Source organism: Nothobranchius furzeri, chromosome 2 (genome assembly GCF_043380555.1).
Source record: "Nothobranchius furzeri strain GRZ-AD chromosome 2, NfurGRZ-RIMD1, whole genome shotgun sequence".
In the NCBI taxonomy this organism is placed as follows: domain Eukaryota; kingdom Metazoa; phylum Chordata; class Actinopteri; order Cyprinodontiformes; family Nothobranchiidae; genus Nothobranchius; species Nothobranchius furzeri.
In genome coordinates this window covers 17,355,904-17,374,900 of record NC_091742.1, presented here as the reverse complement: position 1 = coordinate 17,374,900, position 18,997 = coordinate 17,355,904, and the positions used below count along the sequence as shown (strand labels likewise).

The following is an 18,997-nucleotide window of genomic DNA, read 5'->3' as shown; positions in this document are numbered from 1 at the left end:
AAAAGGTCTCGTGTCCAGTCAACCAGTCCCAGTTCTCGTGTCAGGACCAGTCACACAAAAACACAACAGTGATGGTCATGTTGAACATTCTGATCTGTTGGTTTTTTTATCAGACTGAACGCAGAAACAGCTGCAGGTGGAAAACCCTGGAGCAACCCGTGACTCCACCCCCTAGCTAACCCGTGACTCCACCCCCTAGCTAACCCGTGACTCCATCCCCTTGCTAATCCGTGACTCCACCCCCTTGCTAACACATGACCCCACCCCCTAGCTAACCCGTGACTCCATCCCCTAGCTAACCCGTGACTCCACCCCCTAGCTAACCCGTGACTCCATCCCCTAGCTAACCCGTGACTCCACCCCCTAGCTAACCCGTGACTCCACCCCCTAGCTAACCCGTGACTCCATCCCCTAGCTAACCCGTGACTCCACCCCCTAGCTAACCCGTGACTCCATCCCCTAGCTAACCCGTGACTCCACCCCCTAGCTAACCCGTGACTCCATCCCCTAGCTAACCCGTGACTCCACCCCCTAGCTAACCCGTGACTCCATCCCCTAGCTAACCCGTGACTCCACCCCCTAGCTAACCCGTGACTCCACCCCCTAGCTAACCCGTGACTCCATCCCCTTGCTAATCCGTGACTCCACCCCCTTGCTAACACATGACCCCACCCCCTAGCTAACCCGTGACTCCATCCCCTAGCTAACCCGTGACTCCATCCCCTTGCTAATCCGTGACTCCACCCCCTTGCTAACACATGACCCCACCCCCTAGCTAACCCGTGACTCCATCCCCTAGCTAACCCGTGACTCCACCCCCTAGCTAACCCGTGACTCCATCCCCTTGCTAACACATGACCCCACCCCCTAGCTAACCCGTGACTCCACCCCCTGCCATGGTCCGTGGTGAGCTGCCTGTCAGTATTTGTGTTTGTCCTCTGTCTTGTCTGCAGGTGGGCGTGTCTGACAGCAACCAGCTGCAGCTGATCCTGTCATCAAGGCCCAGGGGATTTAAGCAGCAGTGTGACTCAGCACCAAGTCGGATGATTACTCTGTTTTGGGTAGCTCTAGCCATTTAACCTGCCTAGAAGTTTGTATCTAGTTAGAAAACCTGTCGCCTGAAAGATCCAGACAATTCTTTCCTGTTCTCCTCCAGGTTTTCCACTCCATGTTCCCTCATCTCCATAACCAGCCCGGACTCCTGCACTGCAGCTCACAATGCCGTTCCCCTGGCCGCCCGCTCCCAGCCGCTCACCTGCCTTCACCAGCATCCGCACCAACCTCATCTCTGGACAAACTGTTTGTCGCTCTCTGGACCCCTTCAGCTCTCGAGTGGGCGGTGGATTGAGTAAATAATAGTTGATTGATTTAAAAAAGGGATTGTTCTTTAAGCCGCTAAAATTATTCGACTGAAAGATTTGGTTTAATCCCACAATTGGTGGTAAGCATGAGCTGAGGCTGAACTGCCAAATATAGGAAGTGATACCTCTTAATGTTCGGCGTTGATGATTTTAGAGCCAATCAGATCTGAGAAACGTGTACAGGCGTTTACCGAGACCCTCAGACACCCAGAAGAGGCTTAAGCTGCTTCATGTGAAGTGTTAATATTCACTGGTTAATATGATGATATTAATATGTGAATGTAACTGATAATCATTATTAAATCAGCAAGTGGACTCATGTGGTGTGTTTAAGATAATCCCTAACCAGTAATAAACATTAGTGTTGTTTAGAAGAACATTTACTGGAGATAAGAGAATGACTGTAAACCTGAAGTTAGGAAACCATCATGAGACAAAAGACTCAGACTCAAGTCTCTCTCCTGAAGAGACGAGCTGATGGCCAGATAAGGGAGGCAGGAGGAGGAGTTTATTATGGCTACCTTCTGGTGCAGGGTTGTATACCGCCTGTGTCTCCAGGTGAAAAGCACCCCGATAACCCTCGCCACACCGATGAAGAAGGCTTGGATTGACCTTTGCCCTTTTTCCAACTAACTCCATGTGGTCAGTTGTTTCCAGCAGCACGGTCCTGGATTTCCCCCCAACCTGTCAGTACCTGCTTGGTTGTGGTTCCTAGAGAACCGATCCATTCTGAAAATGTGACATCAGCAACTGTTGATTTCTGATTGGCTAGGGAGTGGAGTCACTTGTTGTTCCAGAGCTTGTGTGTGTGTGTGTGTGTGTGTGTGTGTGTGTGTGTGTGTGTGTGTGTGTGTGTGTGTGTGTGTGTGTGTGTGTGTGTGTGTGTGTGTGTGTGTGTGTGTGTGTGAGAGAGAGAGAGAGAGAGAGAGAGAGAGAGAGAGAGAGTGAGAGAGAGAGAGAACTTGTGACCTGTTCCTGTGCAAGCACACCTGTCACCTGTTGAAGATTTACCCTAAACGTGTCAAACAGAGATGAAAGACATGAGGGATGTTTAAAGGTCAACTGTACTCGTGTTGTAAATACATCTGCAGTGGTCTCTAGCAGGAACAAATGCCTTGTGAGTCAGGAAAAACAGCTCTGGTGATCCTACTCCAGGAGGTACAAGTGAGCCAGACAGGAACGGGGCTGATCCTCTGGTCCTGATTGGACCTGAATGAGGGTGTTTGAGAGACATGTGTGTTGGAAGCTTACGGTCGGTGGGGTCCAGTTTGATCCGGTAGGACGTGGCTGCTCGGTGAGGACTCCACTTGATGCATAACCTGTCATGGCCGACATCGTAGGACTCAATGTTTGTCACGTTCAGGTAAACTGCAGAATTCAGAGACACATCATCATTGGTGTTGTCCATGCAGAAACAGGCAGATTGCTGCTTTGCACGTACGTGTTGTTCCCTCTCCCATCAGTGGAGCACTTATACCAGAGGTGTACTGGGCCAGAACTTTGACACCATAGGTGGTTCCGGGCTGCAGGTTTGTCAGGATGAATGAGCTCACATCACCAACAAACATGTCTATGGGCTGGTCCTTCCCTGGAAAACACACCAGCGGACCACAATGCAGACAAGCACTGAGTGATGCTGGCTGAGTCGGTGCTGATGTGACCCACCTTTAGGGGAGTAGATGAGTCTGTACCCTTGGACTGGAGAAGAAACGGGTACCCAGGACACCCGGAACCTGGTGTACCATTCATCTGAGACCTGCAAGTTTCTGGGACTCAACATGCCAACTGCAACAGACAGATGTGTTATGGTAAATGGTCTGTATTTGATATAGCACCTGGAACCCCCCAAGGCGCTTTACAACACAATCATTCATTCACCCGTTCACACCCTGGTGGTGATGAGCTACGGTGTAGCCACAACTGCCCTGGAGCATGCTGACGGAGGTGCCACCCTCCGACCTCCACTAGCAGGTGAGGGGGGGTGGGTGTCTTGCCCAAGGGCACAACGACAGCAACAATCTGAGCGGGGCTGAAACCTGCAACCTTCCGACTACGGGGCAAGCGCTTAGCTACTGTGCCACCGTCGTCCCCGTGTTAGTGCCTGGTTCTCTAGGAACAGAACCAGGAAAAGCGCCCAGGATCTGTTTCTACCACCATGACCAGGTCTGTAATCCAAAGACCCTACAAAATCCCATTCTGAGTTTTACCAGACAACAGGATTAATGAACTAGTTGTAACGGGTTACGTTATGTTGATGTTAGACTTTTATTGTGAAGTGAGTGCAGCATTCAGCAATGGTCAGTTTAGGCACTGTCTGACCTTTCACCATCTATTCAACATCTGGTCAGAAAGGAGACAGCATTGCATGTGTTCCCTTTAGACGAGTCTGCCTGCCTGAGGGCTGGAAGCAGCTGGGACTCACAGACTCTGCAAGTCTGAAAGATAAACAATAACTTTCTTTCCCAAGGTCCCATCTGTCTGCCTCCACAGAAGACTCCAACTCCAGCTAATCAGCTGCTAAATTCAAGAATGATTTACTAAATCAATATGAACTTCTTCCATGATTTATAATCTAGATAATCATTAAATAAATATTTGTTCATAACTACTTATAATAATTATAGTATAATGAAATGCTTCATTAATCTGTGAACAATGAATGGATGTTATGATATGTGTCTACTAGAACCTGCCATGTGTTCAACATGTTTTGACAACAAGGTCCTCACACTTGCATCCACACTATAACAAGTACGGTTAAGACTACAACACATAACTTGCCCTTTTAACCAGTCAGGACATCCGATATCAAAGAGGGTGTGTTTCTGAGTTGTCTTGGTAAAACATCTCCAAACTTGTCAGCCTCTGATTGGCTGTGCAAATCATAACATCAAATCCTTAAAACTAGATCACCTTGAGTGATTTGGGAGTTCTAGAGAAAGCTTCAGACCGGCCACCTGTCGCAACCTCTTTAACCATCAAAGATTTTGACACGTCGTCAAAACCTTTTTGTACCTACAAAGCTGAGACAGCAAAATAGTTCCTGCAGAACAAAGCTGATATCATTAGACTCCTTAAGAGTCCTTCAGACGCATGGCTCAATCCAGCTGTTCGGATCCACCAAGAGGGTTTCTCTCAACCGGGTAAAGCAGACATGACAGATTGTGTCTGATGTGTTTGTGAAAGATAACAACTTCATAGTTTAGAGCAAACCAAATTCTTTTTCATCCGGAGACACCGCTTTCCGAGATTCAGAAGGTCTGACCAACATCACATTGGCACATAGCCTTCATCACATTTAGCTCCATCCAATCACAGAAAATGCTTAGTTCACTTATCATGTTATAATTGTAATTAAATAATTTCTTACTTTTATAAACCTGACTCTTTTCTGAATCAAAACGAAGTGTGTATAATTACTTAATAAAGCAAAAATCCTAGAATCTTCTGATTAAGCCCTATAATCTTCTGATATTTACAATAAAGATCAAGCAAGGTAATATTTTATATTTAAATAGAATATCAAATAAATAATCCATTTGTCTCCGCTACATGAGTGTTCTTGGTGGGGGTAGAGAGAAGTTCTGGTTCCGGTCAAAAGTGTGGGAGTTTCTGGAGGAAAACCAGTTATTGTTCAAGTTCTTGTGACATTTGAGGGGGTTAAGCTGTAAGGCGTGGGTTATGGCCGACAGTAACCCAGAATAAAGTACAGAAGTAGCCAGAGAATGAGATGGGGGAATTACATAGTGTACAGGCTTCAGATATGGTGTTTGAGACTCTTATTGTTAAGGGTTTTAGGAAGTTTCTGCATGGACTGAACACTGCTACAGATATTGTAACCAGCTCAGTGGCCCTGGGACTGGGAGATCGGAGTTGGATTCCTGGTGGGGTCATACGGACCCAACAACTCCCTGCTTTAGGGGTTGGATTGGGGGTTAAAGCACCAATAGCTCTTGAGCGCAGCCACAGCCACCGCTCCAATCCATGGGGATGGGTCAGATGCAAAGATGAGTTTCACCAGAGTGTGACGATGACTATGGGACTTACAAAACCTGATTCGTTCATCCTAATCTTTTCTGAACCTTTCAAATTTAATTCTGGTACTACGGCCTTTGTTGTCTCCAACAAGGCCGACACCACCAAGATGTTTATGTTTATGTTTATGTATTTAGCAGACGCTTTTGTCCAAAGCGACTTACAAGTGATGGTGGTGCAACCCACCAAGACCCACCTCCTGGACGCCTACAGCCCTCAGTAACCACCTTTCTGATGACCTTGGTGTTCACCAGGACAGTTCCTAACCTTTGGAACAAGTGAATAAATGCTACAGGCGAACAGGTCCAGAACTCAATAATGAGGTGAGCAGAACCAGTCTCATCTGAAGAGCTCATCAGGGGAGAGAGTGAATCTGACCTGGAGTCCGACCCTGTGGCAGCAGCTGGCACACAAAGCCCCTCCCCCAGCTCCTCGAGGATGTCCCAGGAGCCACCACTGCTCCTGGCAGTCCTACCTGTCCTTCCATTCCCGTTGAGAGAGCCTCCAGGTCCCTCAGCATAGACGGCCTCCACAGTGATGTTGTAGGGAGTGTCTGGGCTCAGACTCAACAGCATGGCATTGTTTCTGTTTCCTGGAACCAGCGCCTGAAAACAGGAAAGAAGATCTTTTGCTTCCAGAACATCTTTTCCAGAGGAGATCTGATGGTTCTGAGCCTCTGACCCGACTGGAACCCTAGCCCTCCATTGGATCAGGCTTCTAGTTTGATGACTTAAATCCATTAATGAGTGAGGGGAAGCACAGCTGTGCCATCCCTATTATTAACATCATTATGGATGATTAGATCCCATTTGTCTTAATAGTGTGTAATTAGTCTTTAGGAGGCGATGAGGGATTCCTGAGTGGTGACTTCACTTCATAGTTCCAGCTGGTCAAAACCTACTTTCCATCAGAAACACGTTTCAGACTGCTCAGATGCTTCAGATCTCTGAAATAGAACATCTGGCTTCATCAGAGTAACATCAGCAACAAGCTAGCTGAAGTCTGGTTGAAGGCTGAAGGACTGGTCCTTCATGTCTTCCTTCACAACCAGACTTCAGCTTCAGTTAAAGGGAATATTGAAATCATCAGAAGAGGCACTCACAAACTCTGTGATGGGGTCTCCAGTCATGGGAGCGTAGGAGATCTTGTACTGCCTCACAGGCCCCTCAGCGTGGTCCCACCCAATGGTCAGGGTGCTGGTGGTGGCCTCAAACACTCGCATGTTCCTGGGTCCAGCACGAGGGACTGCAGCAGGAACACCAGACAAAATCTATTGCCGTAAAGTTTCTATTCAACAGTTTTATCTGCAACAAATCATTTCCCCTTAGGCATTCCACAAGAGCTTGTTGTTGGTCTACTTCTCTTTAACTACGTGGCTCAGGCTGGGAGAATGAATCAGGGCACCTTCTGTGACTGAGGGGGAGGGCAAGGAGGAGAAGAACTCTAAAAGGAGGTCAGACCAAGAGACTAACAACCTATGATCTGAGGCCTTACGGGTTTTGCCGTTGCCTTTCACTGGCGATCCCTCAGCATCAGCGTACAGAGCGGAAACAGCGATGGAGTAGGGAGTGTCTGGGATCAAGTTGTCCAGGAAAGCATTGTCGATGGTTCCTGGAACCAGAACCTTTAGGAAGGAACAAGAAAGATCAAACATGAACTTTATTAGATAATAAACCAACTAGACAGTTTGACACAAATCTCTGGATCAGAACCGCATCTGCAGGAATAATGTGATGCCCATCATCTACCAGCTGTCTTTGCAATCCTCTGCTTTCAAAGATTCCCTCCAACTCAACTGTAGCCCCAGTCAGTCGGACACAGAACAAATGAATCAACGAGTGGTCTGAATGATGTTATCTGTCAGGAAGCACCAGCAGAACCTCAGCAGGTTGTCCAACAATGAGCCACTACTTCTGACACTCGAGGCTCAAAGTTACCATCAGGGCGTCTAAAGCACTTGATAAAGGTTCTAGTTAGAAGAACTGGAACCATGAGAAAATATGTAATGAACAGAGGACTGAACCCTTTACTTCGGCTGACGTTTCCATATAAAATATAATCAATCAGAACTGAGCTAACTTCAGTTGGGTTGGGTTATTCAAAGAAACCATCCATCTGTCCATCCACTTTCATCTGCTTTTCCGGAGTCGGGTCGCAGGGGACACATCCTAAGCAGGGAGGCCCAGACTTCCCTCTCTCCAGCCACTTGGGTCAGCTCCTCCAGGGAAATCCCAAGATGTTCCCTGGCCAGGTTAGAGACATGGTCCCGCCAGCATGTCCTGGCTCTCCCTTAGATCTTCTCTTGGTTGGACATGCCTGGAAAACCTCACCAGGGAGGCGTCCAGGAGGCATCTTGACCAGATACCTGAGCCACTTCAACTGGCTCTTCTCGAATTGGAGGAGCAGCAGATCTACTCAAAGCCCCTCCCAGATGACTCTCTCTCCCTATCTGGAGAGCCCAGCCACTCTGCAGAGAAAACTCGTTCCGGCATCCATCAGCTGCATCTGGGGTCCCACAGACCAAAAACACCTGATAGAACTCTTTCTTCAGCTTGACAGCATCCCTAACCGCAGCAAGTTCGGGGGTTACCGCCATGACAGGCTCCGACGACCCTGTGGCTTCAGCTCCAGTCAGCTACCTCAACAATGGAGGCACAAAACAGTGCTCCTTCTGATGGAAGACTCCACCAGACGTGCCCAGCAGACGCTCACAATATGTTTAGGTCTGCCAGGTCTGACCGGCATCCTCTCAATATCGAAGCCAAGTCACCACCAGGTAGTGGTAAGTTGACAACTCTGCCCATCTCCACCCAAGAGTCCAAGACATACGGCCACGGACCAGATGAGCCATCAACAAAGTCCATCGTTGAAGTGCGAACTAAGGCATCCTGGTGCCACGGGCGCACCTTTATGCTTGAACATGGGTTTCACTCATGACAATTCGTGATGAGTACAGAAGTCCAGTAACAAAGTACCACTTGGATTACGATCAGGGGGGCCGTTCCTCCCAATCACACCCCTCAAGGTTTCACTGTAGTTGCCCACGTGAGTATAGACTTCCCCCGGTAGAACAAGGGAATCACCAGAAGAAGCACTCTCTAGCACCTCTTCCAAGGACTCCATTGAGAATTGTGACCTGCAGTTTGGTGCATACACACAAACAACTCAGGAGCCCTCCCCTACATGTAGGTGGAGGCAGGAGCCCTCCCCCACATGTGGGTGGGGGCAGAAAGAAAGAAGAAAACCATCTTTTATACAGCGCCTCTCAAGATACTAATCACGAGGCGCATCACATGTACCACAAAATTCAACTATAAAAATATTTCAAGAAATTACTAAAAATTGTTTAAAATGAAAAAAATAAATTTAAATTGTGATAAAAAAATAAGGAAAGGGAGAGAGAAAATGAACAGGAGATCGGGAAACCAGTGGATCCCGGGAAAGGCAGAATAAGAGCAGAACAAGGAGAGGGAGGTGATGAAGGTCCCACCAAACCTGAACAGGTGAGTGTAAAGGAGACCACTGAGTCCACTGATCTCAGGCTCGGGGAGAGAGAGCTCCAGAGTCTGGGGGCCATAGCAGCAGATGATCTGTCACCTTTGACCTTTAGCCTGGTGTGCTGCAGAGGGAGGCTACCCTCTTGCTCACCAGGGTAAAGACCAATGTACAAGCACCAAGATGGGGAGGCAATGAGCATGCCCAGTCTGGCTCTGCGCCTCCCAGTGGAGGCAACTCCAGAGTGGTAGTGTCTGATAGGACTGGGTAATATATATATAATTTTTCCAACCTCCAATCGTCAGTCCAATAAACAATGATGGACGATAAATTTGCTAACGTCTGAAAGTCTTTAACTCTTCATGAGTGAAGGGCCCATGTTTCTGTTGAATAGGAATAAATGTCTCCCCAGCAGATTTGGGAAAAATCTGAATGGGACCGACATTTTCCGTCATCCCAGAGCTCGTACAGGCTGTTAGTAACTGTCATTTTCTCTCTAAACCTCCTCTTGTATTTAGACGGTGAAGTGTTTATATATCGGGGTTTTGTCCGTAAACGTCGCGTATCGATAGCAGCTCGCTTTTGCCACCCAGCCGCTCGCGCATGCGTAAAGCTGGAGGAAGATGTCAACAAACATCCTGCTATACGCTGACAAAAGCTGAGGATCTGAGCACACGGGAAGGTGCAGGTATTTGTAAGAGTTATGAGGAGCAAGGTTATGAATGGCCTTACATGTAAGAAGTAAACATTTGTAAATGATCCTAAACTTTATTGGTAGCCAATGAAGCTGCTGAATAACGGGTGATGTGAACACATGAAAGTGTTTTGGTGATGATACGGGCTGCAGTTTGAACCAGCTGAAGCTTATGTAGTCTTCTGAGGCATACACAGAGAAGCGAATTACAATAATCCAGACGATAAGTGACCAGAATGTTGACTAATATGACGGTGGCGTGTTTAGAGAGTGATAGACGAAGGCGATAAATATTTGGTAGGTGGTAGTAGGCCGAACGGGTAACTGCACTGATATGGGAACGGTAGGACAGCGTTCGTCTAGAACCACACAGAGACTTTCAATTAGATCCAGGCAAGCAGCTGTGGTGTTGGATAGGTAATGAGAAGGTTCCAGCCTCCCCTACATAGCCCATGAAAAGGTTCTCGCCCTGCTGACCCCGCGACCCAACCCTGGATAAACGGTTGGGTTATTAAAAACAAACTAGTTGAGTTATCTCCATCACTGACAGGTGGCTGATCTCAGTGTTGTGAAGGTTTCTTTACCAGGAAATGGATTCAGTTGAAATCAGCTGCTGGATGAATGGATGTTTGTTTTAATACATAAAAAGTGATGTTTTTCTAGAAGTGTTGAACTGCAAGTGAAGATAAAAGTAGCTAGAACCAGATGAGATGTGACACCTGTGGAGGGGAAATGCCTTCCTCACCGACTCAGTGGGTCTGACTCCGGTCAGAGGCGTGTAGGCCACACGGTACTGTTGGACCTGGCCCGAGGCAGGCTCCCAGCGCACATTCAGGCTGTTGGGGGAGGGGTTGTACACCTGGATGTTGCTGGGTGGGGTCCTGGGGACTGCAAATGTCACACAGGTCAAAAGAAAGCGATGCCAGAAGCAGAGCAATAATAATTCTTCCCTTCTCAACAGAATTTTATAACAACTGGAATCCAAGCCTTGAGAGGGCCGGCTGGCTGCAATCAGTTTACAAACATAAGTGATTATTTTCCCAAAAACATCAGAAATGTTCTAAACACAGCAGGAGAACACGCCAACCAGAGCAGATGGATGCTTCATGGCTGGAATGTCCAAATGGAAGTCTTCCAGCAGAGTCTAGAAGATTCTGTTCAAACAAACTAAACATCTGGATTGAAACCCAATTCGGAGTTGAACCCAGATGCTGAGAGCAGCAGAACCTTCTGCAGGACGGTTGTTTGACGTCTCTATGTGAAGGGAGAAAAGCATTCTTTTGGGTTGATGCAAAAACTCATCACTTCCACTTTAAATGCAACCAGATGTGCAGATCCTCTGGCATCTGGACACATCTGGAGCTTCAGCCAATAAAAGAAGAAATACATCCAGTCTCCTACTGCTCCCCCAGCTCGGTCTGCTGGATGAAACTGTCTCTGTCGTCAAACAGACGAGAAGATAGGCCAACAGACAGAAACAGCTTTCGGCATCCTGAGAACTCCACTCAGCACCATGGCTTAGTGGTAGAATGTTCGCCCTGGGACTGGGAGGTTGAAGGTCAAATCCCAGTCGGGTCATACCAGAGACTTTATGGGACCCGAGGCCTGCCTGCTGGACAGCATTAAGCGGTTGAATTGGGGGGTTAAAAAAGGTTCCCGGGCGGGCACGGCCATGTCTGCAGCTCATCGCTCCCCTCGTGGATGGGTCAGAAGCAGAGGACAATTTTCACCACACCAGTGTGTGTGTGACATTTTCATTTTTAACTGGACAGTTAGGGCAAAAACAGTCCCACCATACAGGGTCTGGCTGTGGAATATTGAGCTGCTGCTGTTCTGAGGAAGAGGAACCAGAGAACACATGATGATGATGTTTGCTGCAGATCTGTCCGCCCTCCAGGCTGCCCGTGGTCCCCCAGCCAGAGAAGAGGGTGTTTCCCCCATCAGCTGTCTGAAGCAGGGATGCTGGGAGAACTGGAATCAGTGTCCCAGAAGCTTCCTCAGACCACAGACCCATAGACACCAAACCAGATCAGCAGATTCTGCCTGTGGTGCTGCTGAAGCTGCTGAGGTTCTTGTTTCTCTTCTAAACCTTAGATTCTACACAGCATGGCAAGGTTTTGGTAGTCCACCATGTTTGATCTAAAGGTTGTGGTGATTGTGTAGTTGTGTGTTTCAGTGTGATGCTGCCTCCGTAGAAAATGACTATAGGCTCTAGATTTGACCTCAACCCACTTAGACCGCTCCGAACATGTTTGTCAATCAGATCCAGAACCCCACTTACGGGTCTTTCCATTGTCCGACTGGCGAAGACCTTCACCCTCAGGGTAAACTGGAACCACTGTCACGCTGTAGGGAGTGTCTGACAGCAGGTTTCTGAGGACGGTGTTGGTGGTTCCACCTGAAACCTGCTCCTGGTACCACAAAAATTGATCAGAATGTTAGTTTTGATCACAGAAGGAAGTCATCAGAACATCGTTCAGAAGAACCAACAGTAGTTAGTTTGGTCTTGATGATGTTTAAAAGCCTTAAAGCTAGTACAGTTACTAACCTCCAGTTACAGGTGTTCCAGTTGCGACCACTACAGTGATTATAGTAATTCACCGTCCAGCCCAAAAAAAGGTCACACACTGATATTTAGTAGGACCGCCTTTAGCTTTGATTATGGTTCACATTCGCTGTGGCGTTGCTTCGATAAGCTTCAACAATGGCACCAGATTCACTCCTGGTACTTTGGGTAGTCAGCTGACCTTCATCTTGGAGCACATCCTGTTGCTGAACCTGACCAACTGCAGCAATCCCAGATCATAGCACTGCCAACACAGGCTTGTACAGTAGGCACTAGGCATGATGGGTGCATCACTTCATCTGCCTCTCTTCATACCCTGATGCACCATCTCTCTGGACCAGGGTCCACCTGGACTCATCAGACCAGTTTTAATAAAGCGTTGGACAGTTCTGAACCCAGTTTCTGCACCTCCTCAGATGCTTTATCTGCTTGATGCCGACGATCTGACCCTTCTCACACAGACTAACATCTTCTCCATCACCACCAGATGTGTCTTTCCACCTGGTTGTTTAAGACAAGAGAAGCAGCTCGTTGCACCAGTTGGGTTAAATAACTTGTTGCAGCTAAAAGATAACCGCCCGGCAGTAATTATCCAATGTTTACCTGTTTCCAACCCAACCCACTTTGATTTCTATAGCACTTTCTACACAACTGCTGGCCAACGTGCTGTACAGGTCAAATAAAAGGCAGAGATAAACCACACCAACAATAAGACACATCACAACTTCAAATAAACACGGATACAACACTGAGATACATAACCCTAAACCCTAACTCATCTCTCTCTCTCTCTCTCTCTCTCTCTCTCTCTCTCTCTCTCTCTCTCTCTCTCTCTCTCTCTCTCTCTCTCTCTCTCTCTCTCTCTCTCTCTCTCTCTCTCTCTCTCTCTGTATGCATGTATGTAGGTATGTATGTATGAGTATATGTGTGTATATATATATATATATATATATATATATATATATATATATGATATATATACATATATATATATCTCCAGATTTGCTGGTTCTGAACATATTTCACACACACACCATCCTCAGTCTTACTCCATCTTAGTTCATCATCACAAAGTGTTTAAAGTTAGTCTTGCTTAATTTGTTTAGAAACAAATCTTTTAACTTTTTAAACCTGACTCTCTCTCTTTCTTGGAGTTGATACGAAGTGTTGCTCAATCCCTGCCATAAAAAGATCCGATCTACTGGTTAAATTTACTCAAAGATCCATTAAGGTGATATTTCATATTTCATGATATTTCACATTCTATGGTTTCTAATTAAATGCAAGAACATCTTATCTACATTCACCACGCACTCGGAGCCTCATGTGGACTGCCTCTCAGTGATCTTAGAGGACCGTAGGGTGCAGGGTGGGTCTGGGTTTGGGCCTAAGACTCTGGTTAGGAGTCATACTTTATGCCACCTGTACTAGATACAAGATATTTCTTGAAGCCTCTTGCCACCGCCGTTGCAAACATTCAATGCAGTTTAGACAGAATATTACGTCCTTTCTGAACAACGCAGTGCCGGCAGAACTTCCATGTCCAAAGACAACAGTGCTACCGTCCAGTAAGCGATGTCTGCTGTTGATCACTGGTCCCTACCTTTTACAGGTGTTTAATGTAATTGTGTTTTATAACTTGTTTAGTCATTTTGTACTTCAGGGCCACCGTACTAAATAAACCAATCAGTGTCCAAAACAAAACTTTTGTTAGAACAGCAGAAAACAAGAGTCACTAAGATATCCTACATTAACTAGTCAACAACAACAAAGAACCAAGAAAACCTGTTTATGATAAACCAGTGACTCGTGCTTTAGGACCAGATGACCCACCATGTCTTCAGCACCTCCAGATGCAGGAACGTAGAAGATACGGTACTGGCGGACGTTGCCATCTGCTGCCTCCCAGTGCACTCGAAGGGAGCTGGTAGTAGGATCAGTAACCCTGAGATTCTTCACGCCACCTAGAAGTTCTGCGAACATCACAAAGACCCATTAGAGTATCCAGTCTCCCTCACACCAGCAGACCACCAGGTCTCTGGGCCAGGTCACCTTCCTCAGAGACATTTGGTTCTCAAACACTACCTGGAAGAATAAAGGCTGAAAGGAAAAGTGAAGATTGGTACCTGGCCTGGATCTGTATAGCGCCTTCTTAGGACTCTACAGCCCCCCAAGGCACTTCACAATACAATCAGTCATCCAAACACATTAACGGTGATGAGCTACGATGCAGCTACAGCTGCCCTGGGACGCAATGACAGAGGCACCACCGGTCCCTCCGACCACCACCAGCAGGAACGGTGGGTTAGTGTCTTGCCCAAAGACATAACAGCAGCATGCTCTGGTTGGAGCGGAGATCGAACCTGCAACCTTCCGATCACTGGACAGCCCGTTCTACCTTCTGAGCTACTGCTGTCCCACAGAAAAAGGATGTTGGACAAGTGTCTTCAGAGCTTCCGACCTTCACTAGTCTTCTCATGCATCTTATGTGACTCGACTTACTTGTCTTTCCGTTCTCTGACTGCTGTTTTCCCTCCCCATCAATGTAGACAGGGACAACGGTCACCTTGTACTCGGTGTCTGGACGCAGCTCCCTCAGCACCGTGTTGGTGGTCACCCCAGACACTGAGGTCTAAGGAGTGAAGACATGAAGAGCAGAGTAAAATTAGTCACTGAAGCCAACCACTAGACAGACCTTTCTTATGTTCTTCCATCATCTACAGTATCACTGATGACAAACTGACCATAATGGTGCTTCCTCCTGCAACAGGGACATAAAGGAGTTTATACTGCTGGACATCACCCTCAGCTGGGTCCCAGCGGACCTTCAGTGAGTTGATTGTGGGATCAGTCACCTGGAGGTTCTTCACTCCACTCAGTGGTTCTGAAAGAGCAGAGATAGAAGTGGAGTGGTGAGATTGCCTTACCCAGCTGATGGTCACATGATTTCACCCTGAAAACTCATCCAAACATCTCCAGAACCTGAAGTGTTGCACCTGAACTCCTACATGACCACATGCTGGGAGGACTTTTATGGTTTATGTTTTTGTTTAGCTCCTTCTTGAGTTCCTACAACCCCTCAAGGCATTTCACAACAATCAGTCACTCATACCCTGGTGGTGATGAGCTACGTCATAGCCATAGCAGCCCCGGGGCGCACTGACAGGGGCCAGGCTGCCGAGCAATGGCGCCACCGGTCCCTCCGACCACCAGACCATTTAGGAGGAAGAATCATTTTTAAAAGTTTCTGGAGGTTCAAATCTAACCGGCTCAAGTTTTTTCTCTTTCCCTCTGGAAAACCACTTAAAGAAAGACCCACAATCACAACATCTACACACCCCTCCAGCAACACCAACATCTTTGGATCAAAGATTTTAAATGGTCCACTTACTGGTCTTTCCCTTCTCTTCCTGCCTTATTCCCTCTACATCCGGGTAAACGGGAATGACTGCCACATTGTAAGGTGTGTCTGCATCCAGGTTCCTCAGTATGGTATTGGTGGAGCCTCCGGACACCTCCTCCTGTTAAATGGGGTCAAACCAGCCTCAGCACATGAGCAGGTGATCTCCAAACCTGTAAAAGCAATTAGTCACAGAAAGGTCCACTACCATTTTTTCCTCTCCTCCCGGCTGCGCTGCGTACAGGACCTTGTAGCTACGAACGTTCCCCACTGCTGGGTCCCAACGAACTGTCAGAGTGCTACTGGTTGGATCCGTAACTTTCAGGTTCTTCACTCCACCCAAAGGATCTAAGGAAGAGGAGTGGATCTAGTAGTACCTCACAAGATCCAACAGTTTCTAAAGCAAAACTGATGTGACACCAGTTTTGCTCTGCTGGCCCAGGGGTTTGAGTTGGGCCCAGCTTCTGGTAATTATCCTGATCACATAACCACAATGTTAAAACAAACATGCTTTTGAACCCATTGCACTCACTAGTCTTTCCATTTTCAGAGAGCGGTTTTCCCTCCATCTCGGGGTAGACTGGAACCACGGTGATGGTGTACTCCGTGTCTGCTTCCAGGTCCTTCAGAACGGTGCTGGTGCTGGTTCCAGGAACTTGGTCCTTGTATCAAGAAAAGGATACATTTTCAAGAATGGCAATGGGGTTAGAAAGACTGCAGATGTTGGACCCAGCTGTTTCAGACGTTGTTTCGATGAAAGATTGTTTTCTCCTTGAAAAAAACTTGTTTCTGCTAATGAGCGTTTAGGAGCCAGCTTGTAGAAACAACCAAAATCTGAACCTGAACATGTTTCCTATAAAATCCTGAAACAGACTAACAGGCAGGAGCTCCAGAAGCAATCTGCTGGACCCCTCGTGCACATCAAGTGCAGAATGGATGCAGACCTGAACCCGTGTGGCTTCCACATGGATTGTCATGTATACCAACTATGGGTCATGTGTGGAATATCTCTGGAAAGTTTCTAGTGAGTTCACGTGACAACAACTACGAATATTGAACCAACAATTTTGGATTAAACAATCTTCTATATAGCACCTCTCAAGGTAAAAATTATGAGATGCTTCACAAGAACAAAAATCAATCCATCCATTCTCTTCGGCTTATCTGAATTCAGGTCACAGAGGCCCAGACTTCCCTCTCCCCAGCCACTTGGGCCAGCTCCTCCGGGGGAATCCCAAGGCGTTCCCTGGCCAGGTGAGAGACATAGTCCCTCCGCCGTGTCCTGGGTCTACCTTTAGGTCTCCTCCCGGTTGGATGTACCCAGAAAACCTCACCAGGGAGGCATCCTGACCAGATGCCCGAGCCACCTCAACTGGCTCCTCTTGATGTGGAGGAGCAGTGGGTCTACTCCAAGCCCCTCCCAGATGACAGAGCTTCTCACCCTATCTCTAAGGGAGAGCCCAGCCACTCTTCGGAGAAAACTCATTTTGGCCGCTTGTATCCGTGATCTCGTTCTTTCGGTCACTACCCAAAGCTCCTGACCATAGGCGAGGGTAGGAATGTTGGTCAACCGGTAAATCGAGAGCTTCACCTTCTGACTCAACTCTCTCTTCACCACGACAGACCGGTACAACGTCCTCATCACTGCAGACTAAGGATGGAGAGATTCAACGATTTGAACCAGTGATTCATTCATTATGTTAGCTATGTGAGCACCAGTAGTTTCAGTGTGTATCTGTCATGGTCTGAGGTATTTCCCTGCTGTCACTCCCTGTCTTTTGAGTTTTCCCTCTGCAGGTGGGCGTGTCTGGAGGTGACCAAGCTGCAGCAGATCTGCTCATCAGCTGGCCAGGGGTATTTAAGCAGCTGGGAGACTCCTACACTTCGCTGGATGATTACTCTACCTGGGTACCTTCTAACAGCCACTTGTGTAACTTATTCGAGCTCTTTAACCTCTTGAGACTTAGATTTGTTTTTGGATTTTGGATTTTGAGATTTGATGTGTTTTTGGATGTTGGATTTTTGCCTTTTGACCTCTTGCTCTTGTCACCAGATCAAACCTCCACCTTCATCCCCGACTGGCTATTCTCTGGAACTCCTACCTTTTTGTCTCTCAGCTTCTCCCTGGCCAGAACCACCTCCAGCTGCCCACCTAAGCTTCCTGGATCTCCACCAACTCAGCTCCCTCCACGTCTCCCCTTCTGGATCTCAATTTTCAGGAATCCCCTCTCAGCCCAGACCGGACCACTCCTCCCTCGAGCTACTTTTCCCCCTCTCCAGACTGTAAGTTCCCCACACAATTCCGATTCCTTGTTTTCCCCTTTGAGTTGGATCTGACTCCCATCTGTCCACAGATTTCCCGCACGGGCTCCCTTGGTGACAGAACTCAGCTACGTTCAAGCTGCTCCCTTGGTTTCCTTTTAATAAATTCTTATTTAAAACACCTACCCCGTCTCAAGCTGATTCTGTATGTCGTGGGTTAGACATCTACACCACAACATGACAGAATCAGTTCCAACTGACAGCTATATTGCAACGTACCTGCTATGTCTCATTTTTTTGGAGGCTCATTGGACGCATCATCTCTTCCAGCAAAAGCCAGCCACAGTGGAAACCTATTGAGACAATTTAACCGATGTACGTGCTTCCTGTCTCAAATTGCCTAAATAAAATTTACTTCTCCGTCTCTGGTTTCTGCAGCAGCTTATTTTTTGTGTTAATAGGGAAATTGTACTGATGCATGTTTGTGCATTTGCCGTGAGTAGTTCTGGTACTTTTTGGGTTGCAGAGCCGCTTCAACGGTGTGATAGCCTCAGGAGGAACGAACAAAATATCAAAAGCCAGAAATTCGTACAAACTTACGATTGCTGATGGGTAGCTGGTCACGTGGTGTTAATCACCTCTCGTAACCCCCTGTATACTACGCAACGCTCCGCTCAAAACTCGCCCCGATCTGGTAGATTCTCGCACAAGGGGAAAATCGGCTCAAAAACGTGAAAAGGTCGTTCAGTGTACGTCTGGCTTTCCTGTCTGCAATGCGGATCAAGCTCTGACACTGGTCATACAGGAACCTAACAGCCCGTATCAGAGGGCCTGGTACCTCATACTCCAGAAGTACCCCACAGGGCACCCTGAGGCCCGCGGTAGAACACCTTCTCCAAATCCACAAAACACGTGTAGATCGGTTGGGCGAACTCCCACACACCCTCCAGGAAACCCTAAGGATGAAGAGCTGGTCCAGCGCTCCATGGCCAGGACGAAAACCACATTGTTCCTTCTTAAATGAGGTTCGTTAATCCGACGGACCCTCTTCTCCAGAACCCTGAATAGACCTCACCAGGAAGGCTCAGGAGTGCGATCCCCCTGTAGTTGGAACACACCCTGCAGTCCCCATTTTTAAATAAGGGGACCACCACCCCGGTCTGCCAGTCCAGTGGGACTGCCCC

The 18,997-nt window shown here is 47.5% G+C and overlaps 1 protein-coding gene across 7 annotated transcripts in view; it reads right to left on the bottom strand.

Moving 5' to 3' along the window:
* The window catches only part of col12a1b (collagen, type XII, alpha 1b), a 126,175-nt gene that overhangs the window by 40,372 nt on the left and 66,806 nt on the right, over nt 1-18,997 (bottom strand). For all 7 annotated transcript variants that reach the window (XM_070544698.1, XM_070544720.1, XM_070544682.1 and 4 more), the window contains 14 exons: nt 16,084-16,213; nt 15,760-15,899; nt 15,543-15,672; nt 14,896-15,035; nt 14,654-14,783; nt 13,985-14,124; nt 11,867-11,996; nt 10,331-10,473; nt 6,891-7,020; nt 6,499-6,641; nt 5,872-6,001; nt 3,027-3,146; nt 2,803-2,949; nt 2,613-2,729 (listed from right to left, as the gene is read on the bottom strand). In XM_070544698.1, the coding sequence (XP_070400799.1) occupies nt 2,613-2,729; nt 2,803-2,949; nt 3,027-3,146; nt 5,872-6,001; nt 6,499-6,641; nt 6,891-7,020; nt 10,331-10,473; nt 11,867-11,996; nt 13,985-14,124; nt 14,654-14,783; nt 14,896-15,035; nt 15,543-15,672; nt 15,760-15,899; nt 16,084-16,213 (1,870 nt within the window). The remainder of the gene's footprint in view (nt 1-2,612; nt 2,730-2,802; nt 2,950-3,026; nt 3,147-5,871; nt 6,002-6,498; nt 6,642-6,890; nt 7,021-10,330; nt 10,474-11,866; nt 11,997-13,984; nt 14,125-14,653; nt 14,784-14,895; nt 15,036-15,542; nt 15,673-15,759; nt 15,900-16,083; nt 16,214-18,997) is intronic.